This window comes from Gobius niger, assembly GCF_951799975.1.
Source record: "Gobius niger genome assembly, chromosome: 10".
Classification (NCBI taxonomy): Eukaryota; Metazoa; Chordata; class Actinopteri; order Gobiiformes; family Gobiidae; genus Gobius; species Gobius niger.
In genome coordinates, this window is record NC_136861.1 from 18,138,259 (window position 1) to 18,154,543 (window position 16,285).

Below are 16,285 nucleotides of genomic sequence, written 5' to 3' on the forward strand. Positions count from 1 at the left end.
AAGCTCGTGCATGACGGCACTTCGGACCCGAATTAACCCCCATTTTGAGTGATAGTGCAGGATTTTAGAGGCAGTTGTGGTGAATAGATCTGGGCTCATGCTACACATGAGGACATTGCTGGAACATGATGGGGGAGAAAAATACATAATTTTAACATTTTGAAACTCCGTATAGTCCCTTTAAGAAGCAAAAAGTATCGTTTGTCATATTAATTGATTCAGCATTCAGCATATCGGAATCATATTCAACCGAGTTTTTGAGTGAGTTTAGATCCTTACATTCCTTGATGGGGTTTATTCCATTCAAAGCTTTTTGCTGGTCAGTATTTCGTCTTTCCGCACAGTGCCCAGGTTTAAATACTACGCTGAGCTCACACCATGCAAACTATTACATGCATAATACAGTGCTTTTGTGGCAAAGCTCCTACTCACAGGCTGCTGTCGGTGAGTGAGAGAGTGTCTGCATCGCTGGATAGACTCTGCTGCTCGCTGTCGTTGGCGCTGGTGGCAGGATTCACATAGTACAGGTTCAGGACAGATTCAGGATCAGGCCTATGGTAACACAACGTGTTAGGGCACATTACATTTATTGTTGTTACAGGTTATGAGTGAGGACTGTGCTGGTCAGGATTTTCACAATTATTGTGAGAATTATTAGTGAACAACATGCTAGCAAATCAACAACGCCATAATGAACACACACACAGTGCTGCTATGGTTCATGTGAGCATTTTTGTGATTGACCAAAAACTGCTTATTTGTCCAATTTGTCTATTCATTTTAAAAGTTATATGTAGTGGGTGTTTCTCAAGGAACCCCAGAAAGTGTAGAGAGCCAGGCTGAAGAAAGTCACTCTGAATGTCATGTTGGTTTACCATGTATGGGACCTGGAGACATTGTAGATCGGGTTATACTGGCAAATACAGTATATCGTGATTTTCCTAATATGATTTAGCTGTATATCGCTATTTCGATTAGATTTGTGATTTGGGTTTCAGAAAAAAGAATAAAGATGCAGTTGACAGTGGACATTGTAACCTCTTACCCCCCGCCTGAAGCAAGTGTATTTTTTCCAGTTCGGTATTACCCAAATCTAAAAGCTAAGATTAAAAAGCTTAGATCTATAAAAGTGACTGTAACTTTGTTGTCACATTGTCGCTGCGTGGCTGTCCCATTTTGGGAGTGTTTTTGTCTGTTTTTTTTGGTTGCTTTTTCATTGCATTTTTTTGTCGCTTTTTGTTGTGTTTTCATTACGTTTTTGTGGTTTTATTGTTGGTTTTTCATAGCTTTATATCATTGCTTTTTTGTTGTGTTTTCGCCTTGTTTTTGTCACTTTTTCATTGCTATTTTGATGCACTTTTTAAAGCTTTTAGGTTTGGGGTCAATTCAAACTGAAGAAAATTTGCTCAGTTCAGGTAAATTGTTAAAGTAGCATTAACATTTTAAAAGAAGGCTGAAATTTGACCTACTAAGCTAATATAAAGCATGTTGTTAGCCACATAGCATAATTGCCTCACTCATATTTCACCGTTTTTGGAAAACATGAATAAACACAATTTTTAGGAACACAATATTCTACTATTGCTATTGTAACAATACAAAATGACTTGGCAATTATGCTATGTGGCAAACGCTGTGCATTTCAGAACATGTTTGTAGAGGAGTGAACTAAGAGGTAGCAGGTTTTTATACATGATGAATCCTGATGTAAAATGGGGACAGACTTAGGTTGGTAATTGCAGTCTTTGCAGTTTGCTAAGAGAAATCAATAAAATGGCAGTTTTGATTCATTGCATTTATTTGTGCTGCCATAATTACAGAGGATGTCATAGATTAGCAGAGTTCTTCACAGACAAATGTCAACAAAACAAAGAAAAGGAAGCCTTGGTTTGTGCTTAGATTGGAAAATTCATTAGTAATATCATCTAGTTACATGTCCTGTATATCTAACAGATTGTGTGCCTCGTCTCGGTTACACTGTAATAGCGCCGCTGTCCTAACGTCGCTCATCCTTGAGCGAGAGCCACCAGGAGGATTACAGACAGGCAGCAGGCTTCATTTGACACCATTTACATCCTCACAGAAAGACTTGGCTGAACACATTTCTTACAAGCCATTGTCCACATGAATTATAGATGCACGCAAAGGCATCAACTTTTTAATTCAAATTAGAATTCCCTGAGGCACATGCTTTACTGACTATTGGGAAAGGAAGCAGAATCTACCAAAGTTCAGCATTAACCTTTCTGACAAACACATTTCATTAGCATCTAAATTCAGCAGCAGTGCGTAATCTGCCGCGTGGAAAATGACTTGAGCTGTGGAAGCTGAAGGAGACAAAATGCCACAATAACTGCATCGTCTACAGTTTTAAGACTTCACTTTGGGGACCTTTAATGTCATGGCCGCTCAGCCCTCCCTGTGTGCTAATGAAGGAGTGGGATACGATGAGCGGGTGACAACGTTTATTTCTGAGTTCATTTAGCATATAAAAAGACAAATGAATACAAACATTTTAGAGAAAACCTTTCATTTGTGCATATGCCTGCATCACCAAGCACTCCTGTACCACTGCATTGTCGTTTTGTGGCCTGAATGGGGTTTTCTTTATACAACTGTCAACTTAAAATGACTAGTTGTGAAAAACAAAAACAAAAAACATTGAGTTGATGTTATAATAAATGTTTCTCTGTTTATGCATGTTCACAGTAAATAATATAAAAAATATTGAATTTATAAATAGCCCTTGTTAGCAAGAAAGATCTGTTGAAAATTGTCCTGAACCCCCCCCCCCCCCCCCATTTGGGCTCCGGTGCCCCAGTTGAGAATCATTGATCTAAATGACAATTAAAGTCTTTCATGGCATGTCTCTGCTGTATAGATGCCTCTAAAGATGATAAACTCAGCTTCAGTCAAACCACCACATGAGGGAATGACTAGAGACTCTTTCAAAATGAAGCCAGTCTTTCTGTAATATAATCCAAATGCTCGATTGCTGAAACAACGATAGAAATTTGAGCTCAAAGCGTTTCTGACTAATTAAGTCTCTCAGATGAAGGAGCACCGCGCTCATTCCTATATGGATTTACACAGAGATGACGTACAGGGGGTGTGTGAGGCTAAGTTTCACACAAAGATACTGTATTTCAAACAACAAGCCACAATCAATAGCCAGCTTAAGCGCCACTGGTGATGTTTGAAAAAGCAGTGCTTCACATATTTGGAGGAAACAAAGAGAAAGATATTAAGTGAATTAATCAGAGCAGACAGCTGATATCTTTTGGCTGTGCTTATGTGTCAACATCATCTGTATTGGAGAGACTTTAATGTGAGCAATTAACATCGTTTTAATGGCATGACTTGACCATTAATCTGTCCATTTTCCTCTAGTGTTTACTTTGTATGTTAAGAATCCAATGTGAAGCTCTGATACCAGTACTGGCCAAAAGCAAATTGTTCATCCATCCATTCATCCATTTTCTTCCCCTTTATCCGGGGCCAGGTCGCGGAGGCAGCAACTTCCTCCTCTCTAATCCTATTGTCTGACTAAAATAACATACACATCGAGGAACACTATCATTTGAGAAACACAAGAATGACGTGTATTACAGAACACGGTTGCAGAGATTGAAAGTACAGGGTTATTAAGACGTCCTGGAGACTGCAGATTTGGGTGTTTGCAGAGAATACTCATTTTGTACTACGAAAATAATGGCAGCCTTTTGCTTATTGTGGCCATTCAATTTGTGATTATTTGTATCACCTTACTGTGTATGAGCTAATGCCAGTAAGAAACACACATACTTAATTAAATGCTGCAAACCATGTATGTCCAAGCAATATCATTCCCTCAATTCAATAGTAGTGTGCACACTTTCATTTTTCAATCCACAGCTTTTTGTGCTGCCTATTGGTTGCCTCGTTTGTGGGAATTCTTTATGAGAGAGTCGTCCTGCTGTGTGGGATCAATACATTTCCTTTTATCCTTTCTTATAAATAAAAATCTGAGCCAACATACCGTATCTGCACGAGACACACAAAAAGCTACTATAGTTCTACAATCTTACTTTAAAACAGCAAATTGCTTTATAGTCTCACTATATGCCAACAATAAACTGCTGTGGCCTCAAATGAAAGGCCTCACTCACATTTTATGAGTCTATAAAGTGGATTATTGTAAAGCCAGGCTAAATAAAAGATAGAAATTCGCTGCTTGCACAAAGGTATCCCATGTTACATTACAATGCTGCAGTACCCTGCCAGATAAAAGTCGTTTAGCACAATACCTGCAACTCAAACCCCTTTAACTCCACCTTCAAACGGAAAGCAGAGCTGCTCCAAAAGCCGCTGACACTCCTCAACAACACAGGTGTAAACAGAGAAGCGCTTCACACAGACCCATTCCTTTTATCAGAGCGGTCTCCGGAGTCACGCATTCACTCTCTTTTCATTTCAAACTTTGTCGGCAGCACTCATGCCGGTTTGGGGGCTCTCAGGGTTATATCTAATTCAGCAGTTCACAGGGAAATCCTGTGGAGAGATACAGCTGAAGTGAGATTTACCTGCTCTCCTGTTCCTCTTGGGGTCCGGTAACACGCTGCGCTCCTGTCTCCTCCATTAGCAGCTTGTGGTCGCTGGACGGCTTTGGGCTCTCTCCACCGGTTCTAGTGTACTCCAAGTATATGTCCGATTTTAGGAATAAGGGGTAAGTGTTCTCCTCAATTATAGCCTGTATTTCGGTTTGGGCCTGGTCAAACATGGCAGGGTCAATGTGAAGCTTCAGGATACAGTCTCTGATAAAGGACTTTGTGGCTGGTTTAATCTGCCTAGAAACTATCCCATTGTTGTCTAATATGTATTTCTTATAAATTACTTTTGCCGTTTTAACTTTCTTTTCTTCATTCTTTTCTTTGTCCTTGCTGGTTTCAAGTTTATGGAAGCCGCTACATGCCAACCAGAAATCCAACATGTCCTCACACTCCTCCTTGCTAAGAAATATTCGAAACAGATCGATTCCATCTTTGTCGTCCAAGAGGGAGTGCAGCGACTCCGCCCACTTCAGGTACGGTGGCGTTGGCGAGGCACTGCCCTCTGGTTCGTAGCCCAAATCGAGGTCGGGGCGGCGCGGTGTCGCCACAGTCGCCTCGCACTTAAGGCTCTCGTTTTTGGCAGAGAAAACGAGGTTATTCTGCTGGCGGACATCGCTCCACACCAGCTCGCCCTCCTCTCCTGGGACTGGGGGTCTGGGAGCGTCCTCAGTGAAGCTGCTTCCGAGGTCCACTGAGTAGTCCCGCGAGTCGCTTATGCTCATAGTCACAGCATCCAAAAACCACGTCCCCTCTGGGCCACCTCAGTGTAACTACAGCGCCTCTTAGGCCACAGCAAAAACACACCTGCAAAGAAAGACACAAAGAAAAGAATTACTAATCACACTAATATGAATATTCACCCCATCTGACATCTAATATGGCAAAAGACATTGCATCACAATTCTCTTGAAACCATCATTATGATTTGTATGATCGACTCAAACACTTAAAGGTGCACTATGCAAGAAAATCTTAATATTTGCCCACATTTGACCTTTTAATGACTCAGTGGCTTTATGGATGCAGCATGGCACCTTTGTTTTCCCTCACAGTGGCCTCTATGATGCTCCAGGATCAAATGTTTTTAGGGGTTCGTACCAGAAACTGACCTGAAACCCCAAAACAATTGATTGTTGAGTGTCATAAAGGCCACTGTGAGGGAAAGCAAAGGTGTCATGCTGCACCCATAAAGCCACTGAGTCAATGAAAGGTCAAATACACGCAAATATCAAGTCTTTTTTTTCCCCCGCATAAAAAGTTACTTAGTGCACCGTTAATATTGCCATATAAGAGGTAAATAAAGCTATCTGCTTCATGAGAGTTTACACTTCACTGGGATTTGTTGACTCTAGTCTTCTACTCAAAGCATGATGGAGGCTAACCGATGTGAGGAGTGGGAGAAGTAAAATGGCATGTGACAGAAAGGCACAGAAACACAATATAACAATCTCTCCAAACTGTGAAATCACCATTTGGTATTGTCTTATCGCCCGCCCCATTCTATGCAGTGACAATAGCAGAGAACAAAGAACAAACTGATTAAGGAATAACATTCCCAGACAAAATCTAATAATCCAAATGGACAGACCACAGTGACCAGCTCAGCATCTGTCAAATCATCCTGCCTCAACAACCACAACAACAACACATGCATAATGACTGTATAAAGTGCGATCACGTAAAGGCATTCCATGTGTAATGTGGTTTGGCATAATGTAACACTGCCTTCACTTCTGGTTTTCGCCTTAATGTCCCAGATTTCTTTCAAAGTAATCCAGGTCAAGAGTCAGAGCTGCAGCGCTGTCTCAGTGTTAAGGCTTCATGAAATGTGACCTGCTTACGTGACTTACTTAGACTTACTACATCACTATATTACTATTCGATCCGATCCAAGTTCATTTGAGGTTTGACTATAAAGATTTTGGTTATGCTTGGGTGTTTTATCATGTGACCGAACAGAATCTAAATTTGTATTGTGAAGCTGAATGAATATCGAGATATGATTTTTAGCTACAGATAAAATAATGAAGCATCTCATACATTTCAGAACAGTCTGATCAAATTTCATATGACCTAATGTATATATACAGTAGTTCTCTGCAGAGGACATTACCTCCATAATTGTAGCTTTTGAGGTTTTCTAATTGCAACCATTTGAAACACAATTTTGATAAGACTGCAATCAATCTGGCTGCCCTATTGTATCGACCCACTGCTCTCTTCTCTCCTGCCGTATGTACGTATGTCGGCTGGAAGCTGAATTTTCAGAGTGGGATGTTGTTCAAGGACAAGGGTATCAGCCTCGGTATCAGTGTTCAAATCACAGAGTAAATGGAATGTCGGAAAACAGGAATAGCTTATAATATGGAGCGGCCAATCTCATTACAACCGGAAAGGCAATGGGGCGAAATGGTCACAACATAATCTAGTGTTTTGAATGCACTATTTGACCTGGGCAGGATTCTTTTCCACATTTATGTATATTGAAATATATTTTCCATCCTGTTTTCTAAATAACATTATTGCAGAAACTGTCAATCTTGTTTAAGCTTAAGGGTGCACCATACACCCACACATGTCTTATCCAATGCATGTGATAAACAATACAGGCTAAAACAATAATGTGATCGAGAGCCAATTCGGCATTAATCTAAGTCCTCTCCTGAAGCATAAACAGCACAGAGAACATGCAAAAACATAAGTAAGTAATTGATTCTTTATAATAATGATGGGGGTTATGCGTAGAAAATTAATTTTGCAAGAGAAAGAGCTTCAATACGTGTGTACAATTGTGCACAGGGAGACAATTACAAGATACTAATCTGGAGATAATTCCATCTGCAAGGCAATCTTTTCTGTACCAACATGTATAGCATTATGGTGATTTTCAATCTTTTCTAGAAACATATAACCGGACGCCGTACACTACAGCTTAAGCAGATAAGCCACAATAATTACAAGGCCACATCCGTCAACCCAGCAGTGGAGCAGTGACGTATATGTTAGCTGTCATGTGTCACCTCTTAATGCAGAGAATGACCTGAGGCTATCTTCCTATAGGCCATTATAGGGATTGCACATTCCCTTGGTGCAAACACTGTCAAAACATAGCCTAGATTGCAACATAAGAAATAAATAGTAGACAATAAACACAATTTCACTTTGATTCTTGAATATAATCTTGGAATGGACATATCTTTGAGGAAATGACTTTCCATTTCCACAAGGCTGGTGACCAAGACCATTGGTAAACACTTTGCTGTCAGTGTCGCTGCCACATCTGAATGCAGTGACCTGAGGCGGTCTCCCCATAGAGCTCAATAAGAGAAGGTATAACCCTAGTACCTGCTACATTCCAGGCCATGATAGGCTACAGGGGGTGGACAATGAAAGAAACACTCAATCTTTTAATACCAAATAACATTGGTGTAGCGTTTGAGAGACACAATTTCGTCATTATTACTATATCCTAATTGCTGTGTGACATGTGCGGCGGATTTAATAGCCAGAATACAAAAAAATCCAACTAAATATAGCCTCGTGGTTATTCCCCTTTACGCACTTGCGGGCTAATATAAAATACACTCTCCAAATCCAAATCATGTGATCAGTTTGTTGACCTCTGAATCCGAATAGACCCGAGGCCAAGTTGACACCACGCGGATGCTCGTTCAGCCTTTATGTCACAGTCACAGGTGTGCGCCCTGACAGCTAGCGGTGCAGGCTAGGGGTCGTGATTGTAACACGCCGCTTTCAGAAAATGCCATTGAAATAAATCACAGGCGGGCACGGTTGGCTCAATTTGCTGCTTTTCTGAAGTGAGCCTTTCATCACATTCATGTCTTGGCCTTTTGCAGAACGAGCCCGAACAGCGGCGGTGAATGGGGGAGGGGATCTGGAAACAAACTCTCCGTGTGCGCGCACACACACTGACACACACCGCCGGGGCCTTTTCAGCAGCCCACCGACAAGTGCACAACTTTGTCACACTGTATTTCACCCACTAACGTCGCTGCCTTTTCATCCTTTCAGCCGCTGCACTCCGCGGATAACACGAAACAGCGGATAGTCCCCGCGCCGTGTGGGAAGGGACCCCGGGAATCCCGCGGCAGCTCAAGCGAAACACATTTACAAACAGTTAGCGATGGCACACACAGGCTACAGTATCTCCCGACCATACCGCAATCCCAAATCTCTGAGAAGGCTGACATGAGAAAAGTGCATAATACTTCACCCGTGGGTATATCCCTGATGCGTTGCGGTGCGCCGGACGCTTGAAGACGCACAAGTCACGGCCAACAGCGACATCGTTCCGAGCGGCGACACTTTAAAAATAACAAAGAAATCAGTCCGCTCTCCAGCTCTCCATGGCTGTGTCTGCTGTCTCTCACTGTCTGTGAATCCAAGGCTAGATCCCAGCAGCAGCAGCGGCGGCGGCGGCGGCTAAACAGCGCCTCATCCGTTCACTACTTACATTACAAGTCCGTGTGATAATCTCCATCTCTCTCTTTCTATCTCTCTCTCTCTCTGATACAACGCTCCAAAACGCGCGACCTAAAAGCAGGCATAAAAGCACGCCCCACAATATGTCATTTTGCCACTAAAGCAAATAGAAACGGATCACACATCATTCTTCGAACTGTTCTAAAAAGTCAATCCGGTAAGTGCACTGTAAAGCATGTTAATGGAACAGAGTAGGTGAACCCAGTGAAGCATTTTAATTTGTATCATTTATATGCTTTATATCACTGCTTTGTGTCTGTGCTACTGAAGACTCAACCTGCCGTGAGTCTGATTGATGGAAACATGGCTGCCAATCTGCGCCAATGGCACCACTAACACGCAAATACATTGACATAGACAAGGCGGGTGATGCGTCTTGGCCAAGAACACAACAACAGTGTAGGGGTGGGCCAGATAGGAAGAGACATAGCTCAAACACTTATACATTTGTTTTAGGCCAACACCATTTTTTTGTTGATTGATTTTGTTTGCGTCTTAGGGAAGGTGAGGCCAAACATCATTATCTATGTATTTGAAATTACTTCCACTTCCGTGACAGGCCATCAATACTGCTATGTCGATTACTATTGATTTCTTTATTAAATCATGAAGCAGGTCTAACCCAGTGGTCCTGCTCGTTTGGCTCAGCGGATGTATCCACTTCAGACAGACTCTGTTAGCTTCAGTTTGCTGCAGCAACAATCTAGAGTCTTCTTGTTTGTTTTGAAGAGCAAACATGTTTATGCCATGTCATTAAAGATAATAGACACACAGTGACTGGGTTAGACGTGGACAAAGTATGCAGGTTTTCACATCAACAACACCACAAAACAGTACCCTGATAATATCTGAGCTTGTGCTTTTATCCAATGGGACATGATGCCAGTTTACAGGAACTCAATGAACTCAGGGGTAATTTCATATTGTTAGTTTGTTCTTAAATATAAAACAATTCTTCTGTTATGTAAGCAAAAGAATCTCCAATGACAAAAAAAAAAGTGCTTTACAGAGGGCAGGCCTGTATACAATTTAAAGAGATTTTCAGAAATGTAAATGAAGACATTACTTGTTATCATCAATATGCAGGGCTCCAGAGTGAGACCAACTCAAGGGCACAATTAATGCATGTGGCAAAAAATCCTTTTGCTAAAATGTTCTCCTTCGTTGCACCAGTGCGACCAGCCGAATCCTTGTCATATTAAGATTTTTTTTTTATTATATAAAAAAAAATGATATTACAGAACTATATCTATACTTCTTCTATTTTGTTGTCAAATGATAGCTATTATTATGTAAAATGTCTGATTATAGAAGATAAATTGGATTAGCAAATAGCATAGGGGGCATACATTAGAGTAGTGGCATCAAACCCTGTTTTTCAGATACTTTAGGGGCATTTCTAAAACGAGGTACCACAATGATGTCCCGGTGCTTCACATAAAGGAAGGATGATGATGCAATGATTTTTTATTCATAAAGCTGAATCAATTGTTTTTAAATAGTATGATATGATTAAACCTATGAATCTTATGATTAAATATCACTTGTTTCATTATGCAGAATAGATTGAAAAACTAAATCTGGCCTGGCTCAATATAAACTGATTCTCAGCATGTTCCACATTCTATTGAAGGGCAGATTTAAATGACAGTATTTGCCTCAAGGTCAGAGCTGGAGGGAAACAGGCATTGCACTGCAAAAGGATGCCACTGAAAACTATCAATTCCTTCATGCTAAATTATAATCACATGAAAGGTGATATTGTAGAAAATGTTAAATCTTAAATTGAAACTTAAGCAGTTGATTCAGGTTTATGTTTATTTATTTTTTTCACTCAGTCAAAACCACTAGAAAGCTGTAGTTTTGAAAGAGAGGAGTGTTAGAGGATAACATTAACTATTTATCAAACTGGGTCAAGCTGTACAGTCGTACTATCTCATAGCCTTGACTGTGTTGCTCAGACTCTCAGCTACGGAATGTTTGCTTGCGTATCAGTATGACGCTCTGAGAGGGGATTTATCCCTTTTCTGTGGAAGCATAGACAGACTTGAAAGGTAGGACTAGCGCAATGTCTCGAGTTCATTTCTCCGAGTCCCATACCAATGGTAAATAAACTTCTCCTGTATAAGACATCCAGACTGCTGCCTATTTTTCATCTATCCTCTCGAACACCATTGTTATTTCTCTAACACTGACCTAAAGTGTTAAAGTTTCCTTTGGGGGAAACATTTTAATCCCTGCTAATTTGACCATGTCTTTTGAACAAAACTTCTTGGTAATACTAGTGTTACAGGCACCGGAGGGCATCCTGTAGCCACTGACAGGGCTGGAGGAGGACAGTGATAGGGTTTACCACCTGTCCGAGTTATTGTGCAGATGAGGGGGACGTCCAAAAGGATTTCATTAGAAATAGCTGAATGTTGTGGGACTCACTCGTATCAAATCATGTGTAGCACTCTGTCTATGATTAAAAGTAGGTACATTATTATTGATAACATGACACAAAAAGGCTGCATCGTGATATAGGCCGCAGGGTTCAAAGGATGTGAAAAAAGTGCTGTCTTATACTCTGGAAATGACGGTAGTATAGTCTCTGTGTCAATTATTTAATGAAGTGACTACATCAGAGGGTGCCAGACTTTCCTAAGGTGATGCACTTCATACACAATGTGGCATCATAATTGAATCCTCAGCCTAGAAATCTGGAAATGTGTGAATGCTATACTCAGCAAGATATTCAGAGCAGAGAAATAACCTGCCTGTTAACACTTTCAGCTGCCACGCAAAACGGCTTTGGATAGCAAATAGTATATATAGTGTGTATATAGTATAATATAGTAACAGCCCATGGTGACAAATGTATTTTTAATGGCAAAAATGTAGGTAAAGCAAGAAATACAGATCATGTCTTATTATCAAAATGTAATCTTTTCAATCATCTTCTCATGAATGAATTTACCCAGAACTACCCTGAACAGGAATCAGCCCAACAGAGCAGGAAACACAAGTGAAAGTGAATGATTAATCGGACAGTTGTATACCTCTTTTCAATAATTGTGCCACAAGATTATATTCACTCATACGTTTTCCAAAACATAATCAGTCCCATTGGAATTTTGGATGATCAAAATAAAAAGTGTGACAGTCAGCGATCACGTCTTAGATAATATGAGTTATCAGGCAGACGTTGGTAAATAAATTTATATCAAAAAGAGACAGTTTTTTTGCATGGCTACTTTCAAATGGACGGTTTCCAAAGACTCTCAGCAAAAAGCTATAGCTAGTGTTATTTGACTGTTTTTTTTCCTCAATTTTGATTTTGTATGATGTAGTTTCCAATGTTTGTGATTCATCGTCAATTGATATAAAACTTTTAATATTGTATTTAATATCACACAATCACAAAAAATACCATCCATGGTATTTGAGTGCAGAGCCATTTATATGCCAATCAGCCTTTCTTACCTTGACGTGCTGTGTCCTCATGCATCCTCCAGCGGTGCACCCTAACACTGACGACTCCATAGCGTCTTTATTTAGCAGGGCAGGCCGCAGTAGTTCTAATAGCAGTCTCCGTCCTGTTGAGAGGGTCATTTTGGCCGAAGCCAGATGGAGAGATCGACCGGCCCTCATATCCTGAAACAGACCAAGACAAACAATAATAAATTAATAATAATAATAATAATAATAATAATAATAATAATAATAATAATAATAATAATAATAATAATAATAATAATAATAATAATAATAATAGTCATCATAATTTTTAGTAATAAAGATGGATAAGTGCATGTGGTGACTCCAATGCAATAATATATATATATTTTTTTGTATTTGACCTTTCAGTAGCCCAGCAGCTGCATGAGTGGTCAGCATGGTGCCTTTACTTTCCATCACAGCGGTCTCTAGGGCGCTTCAGGGTCAATTGTTTGGAAGGTTTTCAGAAAACCGATAAACCAATTGATCCTGGAGCGTTATGCTGACCACTCATACACAAAAAGGTCAATTATGCACAAATATCAAGTTTTTTCTATAAAAGTTGCATGACCGGCAAAAACAGTGTTTACAAACAGGGCACTGCTTCTCTTGTGCTCGCAAGGGGAGAACATCCAAACTCCACTCAGAAGGGCCCCAACCGAATTGGGGATCGAACCCAGAAGCGTCATACTGACAGGTGAAAGAACTAACCACTGTGCCACAGTGCCGCCCAGTGACCCTCTCAGGTAACACTTTATTTTACACTACCCTTGATACTAACCTGCTAAATTTAGTATAATGTAATGTGTAACTATGTGTAATAACTTGTACCTTCTAGATTAGAGACACGATGGATGTGTATTTTGGAGGTAATAATGACGTAATAAGATGTAAGACACCAACTCTAACATTAACCTTAAGCCCTAACCCTTATTACATTATGAACCTCAAAAGTAACACATTATTCCATTGTGTATGTACTACATAGGTACAACTTATTACATATTGTTACAAACAAACTATATTGTACTAAATTGAGTAGCAATGATACAGTGTATCAAGGCAGTGTAAAGAAAGTGTGACATTTCTTATACAGTAACTATTACCATTGTTTATTATTTATTTGTTACAAATATACATCACACTAAGTAATGTTTTTGTAATGTTTTTCTTTTCTTTTGACTAAGCTTCGTATTTGAGCATAAAATGGTATTCTACATCATTGTTTCCCAACCTGGGGTACAGGGACCCCCAGACTTGAGCACTTAGCAGGGGCTACTTGTTAAAAAAGAAAGAAGAGAGTAGTATTTAAAAATAATAGCAAATTTTAATGATGCTTTCTGTGTAAGGTTTGAATTTGAGAGCATTTTGGTTTCATTTTGAACACAATACTCTAAAAATCATAGATAAATCTGAGTTTAGAGGTACTCAGGAGGAGTACACATTAAGAACTCAAGTTTACATGAAACAAAAAAGGTTGGGAACCATTATTCTACATCACCACACTGTGGCTTTTGCACAGGACAGACTCAAAACCAATGCAGCTAGAATGTGCATAAGTATGTGTTTAGAAAACCTCAACATACAATTAGTAGTCTAGACTGTGATTTGGGAAACACATTTTTACAACAAACAATGTTTTCTGGAAGACACCTGTACACAAAAAGAGTATTTGTGTACAAAATCTTGATAGATGTTAATACTATACATATTATTACTATACTATACTATATATTTTAGGAAATGTGAGAAAACTGTTTCAGTGCATTAAGTGTTGCCACAGGACATCTTTATGTTTCTAGACTGGGTGTATTCAGCTGTCCTTTGTTCCACCTGTCAGTGTGGATTTAGACTTTCTTGTAGGCCTCTGTTGAAAAAGGCTTATCTCGGCTAAGGAGACTCTGATGAACAATAGCCCATTAGACTGTTTGAATAAAAGCAGCGATTCAGCGCTCACTATAAAACCACTTCAGTAAAACCTCCAAAAAAAATCTGCTTTGACAATAGGGGACAAAGTGGTATTACTTTTTTTTAAAGTGCACATTGAGTAGAGCTGGGAAAGATTTAAAGATATTTTATAGTTTTGAAAATGTCTATTATAAGAGGAATGTTCTGGGTCGTTGGCAAAATGACCAAGACTTTCAGAAAATGTATTCTGGACTCCTGCTGGTGCTCTTTGTCCCAGTGAATATATGTGACTAACAAGACTTAGTGGATTATGCACCGTGGATTTAACAATTTCCACATAAAAGTTTATTTTCTCAAGATTGCATGGCTCATTATCTCCAAAAGAATGAAAATTATACAAAAAATGAGTGGTTTTACAAGATACGATATAGCTATGAAACATACCCAACCCCGTACCGAGTGACGAAGTGCATTGGCTGGCAGTCACCATTTTTACAAACGTAAATTCATTTTTTATTTCTTTCTGGGTTGTTTTTTCTGGTTTGGTCTTGGTATGAGTACCCAGTGGTCAAATCAAATGATGTGGTTTGGATCTGATGAAAGGGAAGACGTAACAATGCCAGTATGGCACTGAGACAAAACGATAACAGACATAAAGGAGCGCTACAATAGAGTACAATAGAAAGTTACTGAAAACAGAGTTCTTCATCACCAGAGTCGCGTTTACACAGATTATAGCTGATGATTTACCTTACGCTCTGTTTGTCGGTTTTGTTGTGCTGAAAGGTAGACAACTCCCAGTGCTTTTCTGTGGATCGAGTGGAGTCCTTCGTAGTCTGCAGTAAAGACTGCCGCCATCTTTAATCACTACAGAGTCCATCTGTCGATGGTTCTTCCCTTTCGAGCCTCTTTCTCTGTTCCAGCCCTCAGTTTGTTGTGGGGGTTCATATATTCCATCCAACATCAAACCAGCAAATCGACAGCTCACGGGCCGCCCAGTAGGGGAGCAGCTTTGACATGCTGCATCCGCTCTTGTCCTTTTCCAACCGCAGACAAACTGACCACTTTTATTTATCCCAGAATTGTGTGGGTTGTCTCCAAAAAATATCTTTCAGGCCCTGGGCTTCTTGAAGCCCTTCCTCAAAACAACTCTATGAAACATAGTACTAAGCCCAGGTACAATAATGACCTTTTTATCGAAGCCAAAATCTTTAAATGTGTTTTCAATTAAATTAAGTAAATCTTATCAATGCCCATGCACAAATATATTTTTGTTTTAAACTAACTCTCTTTTATACTTGTAATAATAATAATTATTATTTATTTATTTACTATTATTTAAAACCTCTCAAACTCAAAATCTCAAAGCCTGTGATCTGAGAGTGGATTTTTGACCAAACCAAACCTAAACCAGACTTGACCTGAGCAGCCTCTGAACATGTTCGGAATAGTAATTGTACATGGACTCCTCGAGCTTTGTCTTCCCAACTAATGCATCACATTTAAAGTGACATCTCCTTTCTGGTCTTCTTACAACTCTTCTAAATTCAAAGCCATCCTAGACATATCTTGCTTATTGTCACACGTCTGTCCTGACAAACTCACCCGGGACAACAATAGCTAGAGTTGGATTTCAAAATGGATGGTGCTCTCACCTCAGTCTCCTGCTGTGTGCGTCTTGGGATCAGGTTCCCGTTGCTTGCCATGATCGGGTGCCGTCCTTGGCATGACACAGCAGGACATCCTCGTGCCCACTTTCCCATGTTAATGGGGCTTTCCAGTATTTCCCCAACCCGCTCATCTTT

At 39.9% G+C, this 16,285-nt stretch overlaps 1 protein-coding gene across 3 annotated transcripts in view; it reads right to left on the reverse strand.

Moving 5' to 3' along the window:
- The window catches only part of axin1 (axin 1), a 31,558-nt gene extending 15,273 nt beyond the window's left edge, over positions 1–16,285 (reverse strand). Inside the window, exons 1-4 of one of the 3 annotated variants that reach the window (XM_079564400.1) lie at positions 16,136–16,285; positions 12,558–12,728; positions 4,563–5,393; positions 433–552 (exon numbers count right to left, since the gene is read on the reverse strand). In XM_079564400.1, the coding sequence (XP_079420526.1) occupies positions 433–552; positions 4,563–5,311 (869 nt within the window). In that variant the 5' untranslated portion in view covers positions 5,312–5,393; positions 12,558–12,728; positions 16,136–16,285. Of the gene's footprint in view, positions 1–432; positions 553–4,562; positions 5,394–8,823; positions 9,045–12,557; positions 12,729–15,230; positions 15,536–16,135 lie in introns of those variants that run through there. The other 2 variants (XM_079564398.1, XM_079564399.1) reach the window with 2 other exon arrangements.